The 20,711-nt window shown below is 45.3% G+C and overlaps 1 protein-coding gene across 9 annotated transcripts in view; it reads right to left on the reverse strand.

The window, feature by feature from the left end:
- The window catches only part of KALRN (kalirin RhoGEF kinase), a 526,710-nt gene extending 513,986 nt beyond the window's left edge, over positions 1-12,724 (reverse strand). For 4 of the 9 annotated variants that reach the window (XM_037398617.1, XM_037398612.1, XM_037398615.1 and 1 more), the window contains exon 1: positions 12,331-12,639. In XM_037398617.1, the coding sequence (XP_037254514.1) occupies positions 12,331-12,403 (73 nt within the window). In that variant the 5' untranslated portion in view covers positions 12,404-12,639. Of the gene's footprint in view, positions 1-12,330 lie in introns of all 9 variants that reach the window. The other 5 variants (XR_005105961.1, XR_005105960.1, XM_037398618.1 and 2 more) reach the window with 4 other exon arrangements.
- Between the last annotated feature and the right edge of the window lie 7,987 nt (positions 12,725-20,711).

Here is a 20,711-nt window from a genome sequence, read left to right on the forward strand (position 1 = left end):
ATAGATGTAACTTTCACAGCAGCATGCTCATTACAAAAAAGGCACAGGGGACCACACCAAATAGCGAGCAGAATGGACCCAGACCCCAAGTGCCTCGTTTTTTTAGCATACGGGTACCACCATGATGAGCAAAATCTGGATGTCTTAACACATTAAATTAGAAATATCCTTACTCTGCTACTAGTCCTCTTTGGTCCCATCCTGACAGGAGTTTGTCAGCTGAAATAAGGCCAAAATTTCTGCCTGTGTAAATTACTATAGCTCCTCCGCTGCCACTGGCATAGGGCCATTTTCTATGCCAGATGTAGCTCTGACCTACGTATATTTAAAAATACGGTCAGTGTAAAAAAAAATAAATCTTAAGACCGTTTGACTGGCTGGTGCGGACATAGGCAAAGTATGTTAATCCCATTGCCAGGACTAAGGCCAAGATGTATAACCTGTCTGAAGCAGGTCACCTGCATCCATATATAGACACCTATATAAAGTGTTTTAAAAGAAGAGCCGAGTGTTTGCACATCTCTCTGATCTCACCTGTCACTTCAGCCGTGACCTTTGACAGTCCTACAGTAAAAGGGATTGGGGTGCTTTTCCTGGCCCATGCCTTGCCAACAGAAGGCAAAGGCATGCAGTGCTTTGTCAGGGTTTGCTCCACCGCCAGGGGATGGGTTTTTCAAGAACATGCGCACAAAGTCCATGCAGCCTCAAGAAAGCCACTTAGTACAGCTTTGTGCCTGATTATCCCCTTTTTATAGACAGGTTTGATGAGACTTCCCTATTCTACAACAAAGACTGTGACTATGTGTTCTGAAATGCTGTACTAATTCTGCCTATTATTGCTAATTACTATTATCTCCATTACTACAGCACACCAAGGGGACCTGAGGATGGCTGAGCCAAGCAAAGCAGTTATTGTTCATCCTGCACATCTTGAACACTGCTTGACTTCTGAGGTGGATGCTGTAAAAACCTGTCCTTTGACTACCTGAGTAAGAACCTAACAGCCATTGGTTTTGAACTATTGCACATGAGCATCATAGGGTTCCCATGCACAAACATCACAGAATCACAGAATGGTCAGGGCTAGACGGGACCTCTGGAGATCATCTAGTCCAACTCCCTGCTAAAGCAGGTTCTCCTAAATCACATTGCACAGGACCACATCTAGGTGGGTTTTGAATGTCTCCAGAGAAGAAGACTTCACAACTCTGGGCAGCCTGTTCCAGTGCTCTGTCACCCCCAGAGTAAAGAAGTTTTTCCTTATATTCATATGGAACTTGCTGTGTTTCAGTTTGTGCACCTTGCCCCTTATCATGTCACAGCACCACTGAAAAGAGCCTGGCCCCATCCTCTTGACACTCGCCCTTAAGATACTTGTATACATTGATAAGATCCCCTCTCAGTCTTCTCACCTCCAGGCTAAACAGGCCCAGCTCTCTCAGCTTTTCCTCATAAGAGAGATGCTCCAGCCCCCTCATCTTCTTCATGATCACAATGGAGCTGAACCTGGATCAAGCACTGAAATCAATCCCAATTGCAGCAACCAGGTCCAAGCTGCCAGTTACACCTTACTGCACAGGTCAACGATGAGGAAAAGCAGCTTTTCTTTAAAAAAATAAAATAAAATAATCTTTTCCCATGATAAGGGCTTACATGCTGGGAAGTGTCATTTTTACAAACTCCAATTACCCACACAGATCAGCGTTAACTGATCTGAACTCATCTAACCAACAGGTTTTTCCCTCTGCTCGGTTTTAGAACCAGAGGTGTTTCAAACAGGGCCTGTGTTAACAACTTTCTTCTGGCCTCAAATAGTTCAAGACCATCTCGTTAGGAATTTGATAAATAACCTGAAGCAGCAGACAGATTACAGGAATCTGTAATAGATAGCTGACCTATTTAACATCCCAGCTAACTTTTGAGCAGGACTGAGTTGAATAGGAGCAAGCTGTTAACAGGAGATTCGCACACCGTAGATCTGAGTCCTTGAAGCTCACAAGATCATTACTATTTACCCAGTAGGCATGACTTGCTCCTTTGGGCTAAATTTATCTGAATGCTTCAGACTGGCTCTATTAGCATCACTCCTGAACTCTCTGCCTCAGCACAGAAAAACAGAGCAGGAAAGTTAAATTGCTGTGAACACAGTGGCAGTCAGATCCAAGGAGGCTGGCTCTTCATGACATATTTCTCTGAGCAAGAGGCATTAAACGTGAAGCAGAACACCCAAGACTTTGGCTGTGTCTTCACTTCATAGGGAAATGACTTCTCTCCAGAGCGTCAAAGCAAGACAAGCATTTGGTGTAGTCACCATTAAAAGACTGCAGTGTGATAATGATGGTCTTTGATGGTGATGGGCATCTCCTATAAGAGAAAACCTTGATATTTTTCCTGTGATTTGCAGTACCTCCTATGGCTACCTTCCCCACTCTGAACATGGTACATGCACAGGCTTTGCCTGTTCCTTCCTTTCACTATGTGCCCAGCCAAAGTTTGTCAATTTTTTTCTCTGACGTGTCAGAAAATCTACCTTTGGCTTTCCATCCCAAAAGCTCAACTCCAATCAAACCTCTTACTGTCTCATTTATGTGATTTCCTTTGGCTTCTGACCTTCCCCACACTGACATCACCCGCTTCCCTTCCATGAAGGATGCAGACTGTGATCCCTTTTTCTGCCAAGTGCCCTCCAACTCTGAAGTGCTCTGCTAGATGACTTGGTTGCATTCTTCTATGTTTTTAGGTTTCCCTACAGTTTTCTCATTTCTTCCCTATTTTTCTGCTTGTACCTATTCCCAGCCATTCCCCCTGCTCCACACCCCGTGCTAGAATCCTTAATTCCTCTGGCTTGTCATTTAGGTGTCTTTAAAAGAAAAGCATAGCGAAAGATAATTTTTCGGTTAAATGAACTCATAACCCAGTGACAGCATTTATTGTAAGCACGTGATGGCAGGGATCATCTTTTTGTCCAGTGTCACGCAGCATCTGCTTCAAAACCAACTAATCAGTGACTGAGACAATAATACAAATAATAAACTCTGGTAAAGAACCATTGTAACGTGGTGACAATATAATAGGCCCTACAGGAGGATAGCCCTATTGGAAGTTTTATTGCATCCACTCACAATCCTTCAAATGCTCTCCTGTACCTATAGCTTCAAGAGCTACACAGACTGACCGGTACAGCACTTGAAGGGCCTGCTGAAACGAAAGGCAACCCGCTGAAACTTTTCATCTGGAGATTCCACTAAACTTGTCCCGTGGGAAAAGACAGTAGTAAACAGTGGAAGAGAAACACAGTCCAGACATTTCCACAGAAAGTAAATCTGCTTCCACAAAGTACTGCATTTTTCTTGCTAGCTATTACCTTTAGCCTCTTGCAGATTTATTTTTACTACAATTTAAACATATCTGTTACATACCATAACGTTATTATGAGAGACACTAAAGCAGCGAAGTATTCTAGGCACTTGATACCATTTTACAAAACAGGGAATTAAAGCCAGTGATGACTATAGATCACTGCAGCAGCCACCGATGCACATGACCTCCCTTCCGCCTTACTTCTTATACCTCCAGACAGAGGGCAAGACGAACAAAAATTGTAGAATTACTCCCAAGGTTGCAGTGTGCTTTCTCTTGCTGTTTAATTAGGCAGAGCAAAAAAGGAATTAAAATGCATCCAGTGGGATGAACTTCTGCCTGCTCCTACTGGGCTTTAGGCACACCACTGGGCTCACAGCCCACAGCCTAGAGCCACTGAAGCTACCAGCTAAGCCTATACATCTCATATTGAAAACTGCCTGGGGCTGCCACACACCTCAGAAACACAGAATAGTTTGGGGTGAAAGGGACCTTTACAGGTCACCTAGTCCAACCCCCCTGCAATGAGCAGGGACACCTTCAACTGCATCAGGTTGCTCAGAGCCTTGTCCACCCCGACCTTGAATGTTCCCAGGGATGGGGCATCTACCATCTCTCTGGGCAACCCGTGCCAGTGTTTTACCACCCTCGCTGTACAACATTTCACCTTATCTAGTCTGAATCTAACCTCTTTCAGTTTAAAACCATTACCCCTTGTCCTATCGCTACAAGCCCTACTAAAAAGTCTACACCCATCCTTCTTATAAACCCCCTTCAAGCATTGAAAGGCTGCAATGAGGTCTCCCCAAAGTCTTCTCTTCTCCAGGCTGAACAACCCCAAATCCCTCAGCCTTTCCTCACAGGAGAGTGTTCCACTCCTCTGTTTTTTTTTGTCCTAGCCGTGAGGCTTGCATTTCATTTTTCACTAAGCTGCTTTAAATAAGCAAAAGTTTACACAAGGGCCTCAGGTTTTGGCTTCATAGTGTATACTCTATTAAGTCTAATAAAACACATTTAAACAAATAAATTCTGTCTTCATTAATCAACTTAGCTTTTCAGTGTTCCAACACTGATGGACGTCTATTCGTATCAAGACAAACTATGGTACAGCGTAACTTTCCACTCCTGAAAAGCACTGCTGCAAAGCTCTTTGTTTTCAACTTGGATGCTGTTTGGCACAACAGTTTGACATTCACTTACAAGACTGGTGAAAAATATGCACTGCTAATTTTCCTAAGTGCCATGTCAGCGTCTCTGGGGGCTATGTGTTTGTCTGCCTTCCCATACAGTAATATGACTTGCTCCCAGCTAATAAAGTGGACTTCACATCAGCTAAGGAGGGACTTTAGTTAGGATGTCTCCCTTTCTTCATTATTGAATGATATATTCATGGCAAAGAGCTAAAGTTGATAACATCTTTAAAATACTTTTTTTTTTTTTTTTCCCCATAACATGGGGGATACAAGCTGATAATCCCTGCAGATCTCCTTTTTCTCCCCCATTGCCCCCGTGGTTTATCATGTCCAATTAGCCATCTGCCATGCCTGCACTGCCATACAAAGGAAGCCCGCTCTCCTCTACCACAGCCCATCAGCAGGGCTATTGTCCCAGCTGACAAACAAGAATCAGACACTATTGTTTCCAGCTGACCATGCTGCTCCCAGTGTAGGCTGCCAGTTGCCATTAAAACAGCGGGAATGCCAGGGTACACTCCAGGAGTCAGGAACCATGCCAGCCACACTGATATTACCAAGGAACCTTTACAAAGCTCTTTTCACTACGTACATTCTAACTTCAGGTAACATACCAACCTGGGCCAGCTACCACTCTTCATATCCTGGCTGCACCACAGCATGCCTGACCTATTGCCTTCACTGTTTTACTGAGCGCTCACCTTGCAAAGGAAAGGCTCACAGCACCCAGGAGAGCACAACACCTTGGAGTCAAATCTTTCCTTGCAATGATTTTTATTTTTTTTTCCATTTTAAAGGTAAGGCATGTCTTCTGTCACTTAAGCACAGCTTATTATGTGCATTACAAAAAAAAAAAAAGTTGTTTAAAAAACCTGAAAACTCCACTAAGTCTACACGGGTACCAATTATGCGAGAAGGCTAATTTAATTTCTCTCACAAACAGCACACACTCACCCTTTTCCCAAGGCCACTTCACTAACAGAAATGACCAGAGCAGCTGGCCTGCCAGTCACCGAGATGTTAAATTGAAGATCATTTCCTCTTATTATTCTCAGCAAAGCATGATGTGACCTTACGCTAAAAACTACAGTCTGCCTAATTATGGCAGTTTTGTTCCATCAGCGAAACTGAAATGCTGGTTCATGTAATTAAGGTTACAAAAAAAGGAATTTCATTTTTAGTTTTAAAGGCAATTTGTTGCCTTGAAGCAGGAATGTGACAAATTAGGCCTATGTACCTACATGCTCTCAGTCATCATATCGGGCAATTTGGAAGAAACAGAAAACAATCCTAGATTTTAGTAACAAAGCCACACATGTTGATAAGAGAGAAAGAACCCAAATAAACCACAATTTATTCTAGGCACTAGTTAATGAAAATGAGCAAGCAAAATGAATATTTATATTTAAACAGAGAAACAGAATTATCTCTTAAGCCTTTGATTAGGAAACAGGAATTGTTTAAACTTCAATAAATGTTTCACACAGTATTTCACATGCCAGCGTTGAACACACATATTTTTAATATACCACTTTGAACCATCACTGAATAGTTCAAAAATAAAGTAAGTGAAAAGCAACTGAAACTAATGTTATTCCACAGTAATCGCATACATAATGACTTTCACAATGACTTCCAAAAGAGAAAAATCTTTGCCCTGGATTCAAATACAGGGTTTCTTCTGAACCAAACTTGAAATAAGACATGAAAACTTAAATATTTTGCTGAAATATTGCTCCATTTTTAGCCTGGAATGCTCTAAGTCCCCTTCGAACACATTGCAGGCCACATATCGCACAGGTTACTGACTCAAACCTAGATTTACAATTGCCATTGTGGTGCCTGGGCCCAGTTCTGTTTTCAGTTACACCCATGAAAACTCCCGAACAATTCCTCTCAAGTCCTCTGGATCTGCACGACAGTAATGCAATCTGTCCCAGAACTGGAGGGGGAGGGGGGGATAAAATATTTCTTTTACAACCCTCCACACTTTAGAGTTGTCCATTCAGACAACCATATTTGACTTCTCTTTTCATATCCAGCTTTCTTTTGCAACACGTATACTGTAATATTCACTGTTATTCTTGCCAGATTTGCCAGGCAAAATTCCCCAAGTGGCAGAGTCCCTTCAGTTAAACACAGGGTGCGTGTGCCATGCAAGGCTGTAAAACGGGAGTTGTTTATCCAAAGAAATATTAAAAGCAGGACACCAGTCCAAATCAAACAAAAGCACAAATACTTCTAAGTTGTTTCATGACTGACTTTAAGTTCCAGCCATAAAATGCATAGCACTGTGGGTTTATAAGGCCTAATACTCCATAAGTATTTTCTTTGATATAACTATGAAGTACTTAAAATACCACTGGGTACTATACGGTACATGTCGCCATGGAGCAATAAAGCTGCTATACATCCATAACCAACCTTCCTAGGGACCTCAAGGTCACAGCAGCTGAAACAACAGAATACTTCATCCCCCACCTTCAAAAGGCCCAGAGCACCTGTCTGGCCGGAGGACTCCCCAGCAGGCTCTTAACGCGAGGGTGTGCTTGGAAATGAAACCCAAAGAAAACCCCCTACCAAACCCATCAAAGCTGCTCCCATTTTTAAACTCTCATGTTTCCCCAGCAGGTTATTATCATCGGACTTGACAAAATACACTATGGGAGGCAGGTATTGGGAAACAGCGATAGTTGCGTTTGCCTGGCCAAGCTGGATGTTCAATTGCATCCATGTAGCTCATCATCCCAAAACACACATGGCCATCTAAGGCCACATGCAAAATGGGCTACAGAAGCACTAGGACGGTTGTACAGGGCTCCTCTCTGGTGACTTTGGGACAGCACTTTTCTTCTTTCAGTTTCAGCCTCAAAACACAGTGTCAGCAACAGGTCCGTCCATCCCGTTCCCCCCCACCAATAACTTCTGTAGGTGCCGTATCAAGCCTTACTGCATTGCCTGTGAACTTTACTAATGTCTGTGCTATAAGCTTACATTCCCTGTTGCACTGTGTCCTGGAAATTGAAGATTGTGAACCTCAATGCATAGCAGCTCTAAACAGAAGCTGGGTGTGAAAGGCCTCTTCCTCTGGAAGTAATTCTGTTCAGCGTTAATTGAGTTAATATCAAGAGAATAAATATCTTCCTACTGCCCTATAACACAATGCAATCTCATCCAGAAGAACATTGTAAATTACTATCAGTTGTCACCCCCATTGCCCTGTATGTACTTCTCAGTGAGAAGAAAGGAAGAAGTATGTGCAATAAATGCTTTTCTGAACAGAAATCACCAAAGTAAATTGCTCCCTTCCAGTATCAAACAGAGATCCTTCCCTTTTTACACAAGACCCCACAAATCAGCACGTTCTGCCCCATTTCTGAGCAGCGTCTGTAGGACGAGATAGGAATGACTGTCCTCTTCCCTACCAAGAACTCTTGATTCACCTATAGATCCTTTGCCACATCTACATGCCAATTCCTGGACTAGCAGAGCTCCCTCCAAGAGTCCTGAGGAGGAGATGGGACAACAGCAGGGCACAGCCACACAGCCTTCTCCATGCACTGGGCTACCCGGTGACAAGAGGCTTAGGAGGATCTGGGTCCCCACATGATAGCCGTCCTCCTCCCTCACATCAATCACATGAAAAACCACCTACATTAGACAATAAGAAAGGAACAAACCTCATAATCCTGACAGGGTCAGAGGTCAAAGCCTCCAGAGAGCAGTGGAGATTTTAATTAACAGCATCACCTCAAACACAGGAGCTTTCCAAGTGGTAGGCACAACCTGACGGTCTTTTCTACAACAGAAACTCCTTTATGAGCACACATTACCAGACCAGGCCTTACAAAGTCTCAAGGTGAGGAAGCCAGGCATCACACGAACACCTCACCCCCAGTGACAACTCGACTGAATCAATTTATCTGCCCTATGAGGAAACACTTGATTCCATCAACCTCAAGGAGCACTTCTCTGCAGACATCATTTCAAGCACGTCTATTGATCAAACAGCCTGGCCACTGCCAATCATTTTAAAGTTATTAAGTAGCGGAGCTGCCAGTCACTTGTGCACAAATGAACAAAACTGGACGTATAGCTGCCTGGTGGAAAGCAGAAAGCAAACAGAATAATTCATTGCAGTCAAAGGAGATGGAACAATATCAATTTTCAACTCACAGGAAGTATCGATAACAAAGTCAGCATCTTCATATCAGACATAATCAATGTTATACTTAAGTGCCATAAAAATAAATCAGAAAATAAAACTGTATCTGCTAGCGGATAAGAAATATCGATGATTACCTTTTCCAGTAATTGGTAGTTTGCTAAATTGTTCTGCCACTGACCTCTGTAAATATTTAAAATTTTGGTAAAGGTTTTCCTTACATGTTTCACCCCTGCTTCCAAAACATACTGCAGAAATTCCTGCAGCTTCGGCACAAAAGTAAAGCTTCCCTTCTGTGTCTGTATCCAAGGGGTATCTGTCATTTGTATGCTTTACAAGGTGACTTACTTTATGTTTGAAACAAGCAGTATTTGGAGTCAGTTCCACGCAATATAAAAGTCTTAGTATACATTTAATATAGACTACCCAGAGTTCCAGAGAACTTGCTCATATTTTATTTGTCCGCAAAATAGACATGAAACTTACCAAGACATACCTAGGCATAGATTTGGTTTCTTATTCAAACATAAGCTCAAACAGAAGGGATAGATGTTGCACAGAAATTATTGCCTCAATTCAGCAGCCAGCATTATCCCAGAAATCAGAGCTGCAGACTGTAGTAGTCATTTCTGCCCTTAAAGTCCCTCTGCCTGTTAATTTTTATGCCAGTTACATGGGAGTGATTCTCTAAAAGGAGACTGAATTACTCTGTGCGTGTATCTGATGGTGAAAATTAGAATAGTCCCTACCCTGCCTGCCTCCTGAGAGGTTTAGCTGACTGCCAGCATCAACCACACAGGTGTTAAATCCACGCTTTTTCTTAAAAAGTCCTTCCTAGTTCTCATCAGTGTAAGCATCAGAACAAACCTTCCTTTATTACCTCTTGTTAATTCTTCCAGTTTTACTTTCCAGGTACAGCTCAGAGAGCTGCTATCTCAGTTGCCATAGCTGATAAGGGACTGCTACCTCCAAGTGTTTGGGGTGCTGCTGGGGGAGCCGCTCTGTTCTCTGCATCAGCCTCCTCTGCTGGTACCAGGGAGCAGCCTATCGATCCTCCCAGCTCAGCGCGAATCCCAGCCAGTTGCTAAAAGCCTCCAAGTGAGACAGTAGTTGTTTGAATTCCATTTTTTTCACTGAGAATAACGAGTTCATGCTTTTTCATGTAGTGGCTATGAATTTGGGAAGAGTTTAGACAGCTCAGTGTATGCTTGTGCTATTAGAGCAGCTAATCTTTAAACCACATAGGTTCATTTTTTATTTGATGTGAATGTTCAAGGGTATGTAAACCACAACAGTTATGCTTTAGAGATTCAGCATATAAATCAGGACAGAAGGAATAAAAAAAAAAAAAAAAGCGCCGGTATCAACGGAAGAAGGATGCTAAGTCAATGCAGGTCTCTGCAGCTACTACAGAGCAGACCCTATCTCACAGTCCTTACTCGGGCACAATTGCTATTGACAGCCAAGAAGACAAGTGGGAGAGTCAGTTGTGTCCTGTCTACAGCTGTTCTCCTCAGCCCCACATCAGCTGTTCTCTCTGCCATCCATTAAAACTAACTTCAGACAGGCACAAGAGCAGCGCACAAACCCCAGAAGTGAACGGTGGCACAAACAATGCAGGAAACAGCACACAGTGCAATTTCACGAGTCTTGTCTGCTCTCATGCTTTTTCCCCCCCTACTTCCCAGTGATGTTGTGTGGCTGTTGTAACAGCTGACAACCAAAATGAATAGGGTTTTTTCATGTCATCTTTTTGGACACAAGATGCTACATAACAGCACAGAAACAAGAATTTTGCCACCTCCTTCCACAAAGCTTAAGGTAGGTGAAACAACCACCAGGGACGGCCTATGCATGTATGGTTCAGCACAAGGATGTGGCCTAGGCACCTTTCCAAGTCCAGGTTCCTGTGATTTTCTCCCCTCAGCAAGCCAAAGTGTTAGGAGACTTTCTGAAATCTCCAGGTTAAATGTATAAGGCAGGTGACAAGCGTATTCATGGATCTACAGGTGAACGTTCAGGTGGAAGCAGATTGGGAGAAATGGCTAGCCACATGACTTCCTGTACTTTTTCCTCACTTAGGAATACTTTTTTTCCTGTAAGATAGACAGATTTGATTCTCTCCAAATTCAATTCTGCTAACGTGCTTATGTTGAGAAGGCAGTGTCACAGAGAAATGATTCAGCTTTGGGTGAAAGAAGGGAGAAAGAAAAGGTGGGGGAAAACTTAATTAACAGGTTCCTTTCAGAAGAAAAATTGGTGGGTTATTTTTCTTTTTATAAACAAATCTGTCATTGTTGAGACTTCAGAAATGAGCTTGTAACCAGGTAGGCGATCAACAGGCAAATATCCTATGGCTTAATGGCTTGTGGATCACAAGATACGCACAGCCAGACCTTATTATAGTTATCCTCTAGATCAAAGAGTTTTCACACAAATGGGGTACAGTCTATCATAGCAGGGAGCTGCTGCAAGCCTTCAGGATTTTAAAGTTTTGGTGATTACATTATTATTATTTTTTTGTAACTGGAGCTCAAAGCACTGTGTGTAGCTAATGAGCAGGTAGAAGGAGGAAAACAGCTGAAAAGGAAAGTCTTGACAAACAGCCATGACAGTAAGTTTCAGTCCTAGACTCTAAGGGTCAATCCCCTTATGAAACAAGTATTAAATCCTTTACAATTTTTAATTAAAAATCTGTGAAGAAGCCTATAATACTGCAGATTTTGTCGGGGGGTGGGGGGGGGTGGGCAGGGAAGGCAGACCACAAGTTGTTTCTGTTGAGATGCTGACCCTGTGCAAAGCCCTGCTTCAGAGCGGTGGGCTCCCACACAAACACCACTTCACAAACGGGTGGTGCAGCAGGGACCCCCAGCACGTACCCAATGCCCAGAGAATTTAATTAGCCACCGCATCATTAGCGAAGGCCCCACACCACGCTCTGCTGTAGCCCAGCTACACTTCAACTCCAGCATCCCCTGAAACGGGAGACCGACCCACACGGCTCTCGCCCTGCCCTAAGATACTTCGCCAGCCCGTCCCCGCGAGCTCAGCACCCCGGGCCGGCAGCGGGGCCGCGGGCGAGCTGTGCCCGGGCCGCCTCTGCCTCGCTGCCCACCCGCGGGCGGCACGGGGGGCGCCGGCGCTTCGCCCGGGCGGACCGGGGCGGCAGGGCAGGCAGCCGGCTGCGTCCGAACACCGGCGGGTACCCGGGCGGCCGCCGCCGCTGCCCGGGGCGGGGGGCGGCGGGGCCCAGCCGGCGCAGCCTCCCGCGGCGGCGACAAGGCGGCGGCTCTCCCCGAGCATCACCGCGGGGCTTTTGTGCCTGCTCGGGGCGGGGGCCCGGCCGGTCCCCTCCCGAGGCGGTCGGCGGCGGGAGCGCAGCCCCGCAGTAGCATCCTCCTCCCGGGGGCGGGAGCGGGGACAGGGGAACGGACGAGCCGAGGGGCTGCGGCGGACAATGCGAGGAGGCAGACGGGGACCCCCTCCATTCCCTCCTCTCCCCTCCCCGCGGCTCCGCTGCCGGCGGTGCCCGCGCCGCCGCCGCCAGCCCCGCATCCCGCGGCGGAGGCAAGGCCCGGCGCTGCCCCGGCCCGTTCGCCGCGGCTCCCCTACCTGTTCGGAAGAAAGCATCCACCTCGGAGTCGGGGACAGCGCCTTCCTCCGCCGCCCCTTCGGCAGGATTCATGGCTGGGGGAGAGGCGGCGGCGAGCCCGGCGGCTGGTAATATCCAGTGAGTTAGGGAGGAGGAGAGCCGAGAGAGAGGGAGGGAGAGAGGGAGGGAGAAGAGGAGGGAGGGAGGGATGGAGGCGCGTTTAGCAGCGAGCCCAGCCGAGCGCCGCCCGGATCATCCCTTCCGCGGTGCCTGCGGGGCGGCTGCCCCGGGGCTGGGCTGCGCTGCCCCCGGGCTGCGCTGGGCGGCGCGGCCCGGGGCGGGGTGCGGGTGCCGGTGCCGAGCCTCGCCGCCGGCCCCCTCCCCTCCACCCGCTATTGTTCCGACCTGCTCCGCTCCCCCGCGCCGCCGCTGCCCCTCGCCGCGCTGACAGCCCAGCCCGGCCCGGCCCCCGGCGGCCGCCCCCGCCGCTTCCCTACCGGCACTTCCTGAGCCAGGCCGGGCCGCGGGCCGGGGAGGCTGAGGCGCCCCCCACCGCCGGGGCAGCCCCTCCGCGGGGCGCGGCCGCTCCGCGCAGCAGCGCGCCCGGGGCGGGGATGCAGCGGCCGCCGGCGGAGCGGGCCGGGCACAGGTGCGGGCCCGGGCGCCCCAGCGGGGGGTGGGTTTCTTTATTCCCTACCCCCCGGCGCTCCGCAGCCGCACGGCTGAGCATCGCCGGCCTGCGCCGCTGCCATGTCTCCCCCGATGAATAACCGCGGGGGCACGGCGCAGCGCTCGGCTGTCAGCTGGGCAGGTACTCGGCGCGCGAAAGTGAACGCCGGTGTGATTTACACGGCAAAACAAAAAACAAACAAACAAACAAATTTTTTCTTTGTTTTGGAGTTATCGGCGGGTTGGGTTTTTTTTTGCGGGGGTTTGGGTTTTTTTTTGTTCCTGGGCTGTGGGGTACAATTGCTTTGGAAACGATCAATGAAACTGCACGTTGCTGCAGGTATGCCTTCGTATGTTATCCTTCACAGTCCCAGGTAATGAGAGAGCCAAAAAAAAAAAAAAAAAAAGAGTTTGAAAAGCCAAGACCCTGGTCCCCACTCAGACACTGATTCAGCTAGCTAAATAATTTTGATTTCTCTGCCATAGCTCCAATATTTGTGATTTGGGATGACAATTGTTGTCTCTAAAGGAGCACTGTGAGGAACACTTGTTTGTTAGCAGCTGAGCTGGGTATTATTCCCTGAGACCAGCTATCAAGATTTCAAGCACAGACAGAAAGACAGATGTTTGCCATTTGGGCGCTTTTCTTTCTTCTCCTGTTCACCTGTTGAAGTCTCACCAGCTCCTCATTCTTCTACAGTCAGGTAACAGCTCTAGAACTAGCAGCCTGCTTAAGGAGAAATTTGCTGTTCCCCCTATTAAAAAGACCATTGTAAAACAGGAGTTACTCTCACAACTCACAGTTGTTCGTCCTCGCTACCTCTACCATTGGAAAGAAAAAGCAACTGTTGGAGCAATCACCCCTCTGGCTGCACTACCCTTGGATAACCCATCCTTGGTGCAAAATTGCATCTCCCACCCTCAAGAACACAAGTATTTTAGCCGGCAAGTCCTCGTGCCCTCAGTGTCATTATCCTGCAGGGGTAGTGCCCAAACACCACTCCTTTGCCACTGAAAAACTCTGATGTTTAAGGGACTCTATGGATGCACAGGGAGGAAGTCAGCTGTAGAAGATAAGGACAAAACATCTCTGGGAACCTGGTCACCACGAGGGGGACTCGCTGGAGCACTTCAAAAGAGCTAAGTATCAGTCTAGTGCAGCTTAAGAAAAAAATACTCCAAAACAGAAGTCTCAGACCAACTGGTTGTAAGTAGTAGTCTCTGGATCAGACCTCAGTCTGTCAGGTATGTTAGCAGCTGAGGCTGGCAGAACCTTTCCTGTTTCAGCTCAGAGTATTTTAAGCAGAGGACCACGGGTTTGCTCCATCTGATCTCTTCTCAATAGAGTGTAGAGGAAGAATGGGTTTGGATGGATGCTCACTGACTAGATATATTGCACTTGATAAAAAGGCTGAAAATTTCCCTGCAGAAACTTAGCTGTCAAAATGGCATTGACCTGGCAGGATGAGCACAGAGATCCCAGTCACATAGTCTCTGACCTTACTGTTTACTACTGGAATTGAAAGAGAATTGAGAAGCAAATCATATGTCATGCCCGGGGACAGCAGAAATAGAAGGAAATATCCCATATAGATAGCATTTAGTTTCCCCCTGGTTGCCTTATTCCAGCCCTTCTGATCTCTGATCTACTGCCCATTTCCCAAGCCTAACACCAGCTGCTTTTAATTGAAGACATTTACCTTTTTATGTTTATGGATAAAAAAGGGTCGTTTCACAACTATCTTCAGAAAACATCAACACAAAAGCTATGTCCAGGCTCGCAAAGCTCATTGCGGACATTTGTGCTGCCTCTGAGCTCATCTCCTTAGAACAACCAGGATGCCAGGACCACCTCCGTATTAGTAACACCAGCAATAGGGCATTACCACAAGCACCAGACCTTCTTCAGTGACCATTCAGCCCTTCCACATCACACCAGGATGCAGAAAAGCCTTCCAACCGCCAGACATAAGCCAGCTACATTATTTCAAATCCCATCTTAAGATCTCATCTCTGAATATTCTCTTCCCACAACTCAGATTCCCTCCTTAACCCTCATTCTCCCCCGGACTCTTACATACAGGTTGATTTGTGAGTGTGCACTAAAGCCTTGGTAGCTAGGAAGAACGTGGCTTCCTTGTAAAGCACTTTGAATCCACCCAGGATTTGGTACAATCTGGTGATTTTTAGAGTCAAAGCATTCCTCCTTCAGGAGCATTCTTAGAAGCTACAGGAGTTACCTATAAGCAGAGAAGGTTTCAGATCATCCAAAGGGAATTAACATTGTCAATGACAGAGAAATTTATATTCTCCTTGCCTAAGAACCCTGCAGGCGTGGCCTACGGCATCAGCTGTAGAAATTATATAGGCTACAGAAAACATCTGTGTCTGTATAACCTGCAATCAAATGCATTAGAAACTGCTGGGGGAGGGAGAGCAGTTTGTTTAGCTGACGTACCATCCTGATACCTACACAGGCTCCTGGTTAATGATTAAACAAGTTAAGGCACTTAGATTTGACCATATAAGATACTAGTATCTTCTGAAAACAAATAACTATTTTTTTCACAGAACTTCATTATAACAAGAAGGGTCCCAGATCTCTCATACTCTGAAACAAATGGGAACTTCTACTTTTTAAAGAGTAAAGGTGTTCAGATGGTTTTTTTTAATCCAGTTTCATTAAAGTATGTTAAGACTAAGCCATGCATTTTTGTTGCCTGTCTCTGCTGTGCAAGGAACAGCAAGTTTGTTCTTCTCTGCTTGCAGCTCCACTGGCCAGCGAAGTCCTGCACAGTATATTCACTGCTTTCATGGCATTACCACTGAAGCAACAGTCCTGCTGTCACATTTTGCACACACCTCTCATATGCACACACCACGGCAATGCATGACGGGGAGAACCACATTCAGGTATCAGTAAATTTTAGTGCAACCCCAGACGTTAAGCTAGCTACTATGTTTATTAACATTGCGAGCAGAACAGGGCTGTCACTGTAAAATATCATTAACAACTAGGAACCACCATGACTTCAGTTCAAGACCCGGCAACAAGTTTACAGTTTTTGTTGTTCAAAGAAGAGCTGTTAAATATAGAATTAAATACTTTCTGCAATGTATAATTCACTTTCCAGATATAATGCTGAAGGCACCTACAGTTTCCTTGAAAAACAAAATACAAAAAAACCCAAAACCCTGTAGAATTACATAAGCCAAAATACACTAGTTTCACTGACAGATACTGCTTTAATCTTTTGCATGGCTCTACTTGACAAATACCTCAATCCACACCGAACAACTTAGGTATGAATGCTTTTCTTCGTGACAGCCCCTAAAACTGCTCAAAGATCAGAAACTGTCATGCAGTCTTTCAGTTTAAGGCCTTTGCTACAGTCAGGTTTTCCAATGGGATGGCAATAGGTAGCATCTGAGATGAAATGTTTTTTTAGCTAAATCTCAGGAGCTTGCAAATTATAGGATGGGAGGAGGGAGAAGAATTTCAACAAGAAATCAGTAAAATTCATCGACCCAAGACAAGAGGAATGTATTTGAAGGCTCTAGGACAGTCACGCTGCTGGAAACAGTACAGCACTCTGAGAAAGCACATGCAATCTGGGTGTCACGCACAAAGAATCAGGAGTCAAGGCTGCAAAACACAGTACATGCGCCAAGGGTTCTCATTCAGAAAGGGGCAGGGAGAAAAAACATCCTGCCAGGCTCATCAGACGAGCTGCAGTCTGCAAGGTGCTGCAGAGACCGTTATTTGTGCAGAAAGTCCCTCCCCTTCGTTGTGACAGCAACATCTAAATACAGAGTGTTAATAGATAGGATCAAAGAGAAAACCTCAATCGCAGAGCAGGAAAATATAAGTCTTAAAAGCACCTAAGGCTGCCTGGTTAATACCTTATTTGCAGCTACATTCTGGGGTATGTGAGAAGAACTTCTCACACCCAAAGACTTGTTCAGACCTATGTCTAGGTATTAGAGCTGAGACTACCATGCTTTTAAATGGGACCAGGCACAGGGGGTGAAAGTTTCCATCCATATTCTAGACTATCAGGAATGCTGTGAGGGAAAATCTGCAAGTCCCCGGAAATATGACATGCAGAGAAGCCTCTAGGGCAGGATGGAGGAGGCAGAAGGCATGTTTCATATACTTAGACTCAAATGCCCGCATATATGCCAAAGATTATTTCTGCACTCTGTAGGCAGCACATACACATCAAGGTCGGCTTTGCAGCACTCACATCTACATTCGCAGACATAGGTTAGCTCTACCCTTCACTCAGATGTGGAACAGCTGTACGGGGCAGACATAGAACAAGGTCTAATCGCATGCCAAAGCCCTTGCCCCAGCATCATCCCTGCTATTGTTATCCTCCCCATCTGGATCAAAGCTGAAGTGGGAATGTCTACTCAGCTGCCATCTAGTCTCCTGCTTCCGGAGTTGACATTAGTTCTGATTTCCCCAGACTTGGACAGAAAGCTGAGCAATAATCACTCCTCTCCAGAAACGCCACCCCATCCAGAAGAAAGTGATAACAATTAGCAAGACAACTTACAAAATATACAGTAGTCTTATCACTGTGGCAATGCAGAGGTTTGCCAGCATAAGCAGACAGCCAAAAATGCCTCTTCCATGAGACACTGAACTGCATTTGCCACTCTGGACACAGAAGCTTAAAATGCAAACAGCCGATACCTGCAAGAAGAAGATACAGGTCTTCCTCCAAGTTTAGAGATACGAATCTGGAAAGAGTCAAATGTGACTGAAAATCCTTTTCTCCCCAGTAACTATTTGGATACATCTATTAAATAAATTGCTAGTGCTAATAGATCACAGATTCTGTTACCAAAGCCGGGGGGTGGGGGGTGGGGGGAAGGAATGTGATCATAAAGGTGATATCCCTCAGCCAGGCTCCTTGTGATACAGCAGGGTAGAAAAGAGAGGCTTGTGCTGGCCAAGTCAACACTGTACCTTCATATACATAAAGAACATCAGTCCTAAGCACTGTTAAGCTAGAACATTTTATTCTAACTAAGTTTCCTGCAAACTTTTAATCCTGATTCTGCAAGTTTGCCAGGTTCTTAGCAATACTGAGCAGCACTTAGTTAGCAAGAGCTCCTAAACTCCATGCAACCTCCCAGGCAAGTTCTGCCCAGTGCAGAAAGAGTTACAGAACTAGATCAGAAAAAGGAAGTATTAAATATTTAAGTGTTTTGGGAAGAATGTAAATGTACATAGTAGCTATTCAGAAAACCAATTTTAAGGTGAAGCATGCACTAAAATTAAACAGTGACTACTACTTTATTACCACAAGCATTCATTTCAGTGCACTTGTAGGATACTAATTTCACACATGGTTGGACATAAATACTAACCTCTTTTCCATTTCACCAGTATAAATTAGTGTGAGAAAGAAGTTTCTTCCTGGGACAAAAGAAAAGTAGTAGTGTTGTATGCAAAACTAAAACCAATGTGAGCTGACTTTATTTTTTTTAATAAAAAGTTAGAAAACTAAATGATTGGATCTCTGCATTTTTTAAAGTATTTAGGCTTTGGATTTTCCTAAGAAGCCCTAGTAAACCTAAAATTAATCAGCTAACACATTAAAAGTATCCTTAGGTCATTGAATGATTCATGCATTCTTATTGAATCAGATGGTGTCATCTTTGACAACCTTCTAAAATCCCCTAGACCTCCTTACGACAAACTACACTATACAGTCCTCATAAATCCTGCCAGCAATCTTTACAGACCCTCTATGTAGCAGCTCTTTTATCCTACTTAGTGCTTTACAATATCTGTAACACTGAAAATGTACATTGTAATGCTCACATCAGACTCCACCCAGTAACTGGAATGTCTTTTTCTCAATTACTCAAATGAATAAGGTTCATCAAATACATTTCGTTTTGATTTTAAGTGAACATCACAATATTGTTCATGTTACAAATTTGGAGAAGCATATCTGCAGAGCCTCACATGAGGAACTGTTATAAGATGCCCCTCAGCTGCTTTTTTTTGTGGCAGTTTGGATTTTGTTTTTTCTGAAAACATAATCAGTGTTGCTGAAGGATGCAATCAGTGAGGTATTGAGGCCAAATCTGATGCACCAGAGTCGTTCAGTGACTTTGACTTTTTACCCATGCTCCTGGAAAGCACGCACAGCCATTCTTTCCACTAGATCTCAGGGGCAGTCATAACTCTTCCTGACACCAGGAGCAGAGGTCGGTTGTTCAGTGTCTCCCAGCTTTCCCGTAACTACTTCTCTCCAGAGAGCTTTAAAAGCCTTGCTGAGCAGATCTTCCACCTTCCCCAGATATCTTTTCAGCCTGGTTTACAGCTGTGGCTGGAGAGTTTCCAGATGTTCTTCATTTATTGTTCCTTTGGCTTTTTCTTTTCCACCTAATAGCAGGTCTTCTTTCTCTGCTGCCTATAAGTGGAGGTTCACAAGGATGGACAGTAGCTCCAGCTCCCTGCCAGTATGACTTGCTACAGGCAAATGTGAAGTAGGGAAGGTGCTGGGACGCTGGGAGTACAAGATAAGCACGTGTGACTGCAACCAAAGACTAGTAACTAGGCAAGGAGGAAGATGTGTCCAACCAGCCACATCCTTGTGCTTCCCAGGCTCCCTGGCTGAGGGCCAGCCTTCCACACCACTCCACAATGATTACAGACCTGGCACTTCAGACCTCGCAAAGCTCAAAGCCCAGTTTAGCTCTCAGCTTTAAAAGTAGTTCTCTACTGCCACCACATCTTGCTCGAGGTATCTTACACTTTCCATGTGTTAGAAGGTCAGAGAGACAGATTCCCATAGTTCACCAGGAGACCTAGACAGTCAGACAGGGATGACAATGTGCATATGGTATATTGGAGATTCTTGATGAGGTTTGTGCCAGTTCCAATAACTACAGATATATTTTTCACCCTACAAGAGATGCTTCTCTGGCAGAACATTCAAGGAAGAACTTCAGTACCACAAAGAGGCCCAAATGCCTCTGTATAATTTGGGTTTTCAGTACAAATTTCCATTTTGATATTTGTATTTTTAGTTCCAGTGCTGATGGAACCAATATTCATGCAGAAGTGCAGATCTGGTGAGCTGAGAGCTTAGAAGGAGATAAAATTAGGAACCAGATGGGAAGTCACAGATGATACTGTTCTGCAGAAGGGGCAAGACAGTATCTGAAGGTACAATTTGCAAAGCAATATTGTTCCTAGCGACTGTGACACTTGCTCTGAGAGGGAGGTCATTTATATGACAGCAGGTAAGGTTGACATACTTTCTGCAGTAGAAGAGCTGCCTTCAGGGTAGGTATATCTATAGGCCCGCCTGTCAGTCTGATAAAGGCTGGTATCAAAATTGCCCTCCAGGGAAGCTGTGCTATAAATTCTTAAGGACCACACATGATTCTGAATATCTTTGAAAACATAATGCCTCACAGCTGCTGGAGCTGAAGTACTCCTTCCTTCAAAGGGTAAACCTTCAGTGGTCATCTGGATCTGTTTAGAAATGCTGATATCTGCTAAAAGGAAGCTCTCTGTATCGTTATGACTGATATAATGAATCTAGAAACTGTACACAAGTACCAACCATCTTCCTTTCTTTGACTGTCATGTCAGCTCTTCCCTGTACTCTGGTGAACATCTGGAAGAGACAAACCCATGCTATGCTATGCTATGTTAGCACACTTTATTTCATAGACAGCACTAGACAGCTCATGCGCC

The sequence above is a fragment of the Falco rusticolus genome, chromosome 8, assembly GCF_015220075.1.
Source record: "Falco rusticolus isolate bFalRus1 chromosome 8, bFalRus1.pri, whole genome shotgun sequence".
NCBI lineage: Eukaryota > Metazoa > Chordata > Aves > Falconiformes > Falconidae > Falco > Falco rusticolus.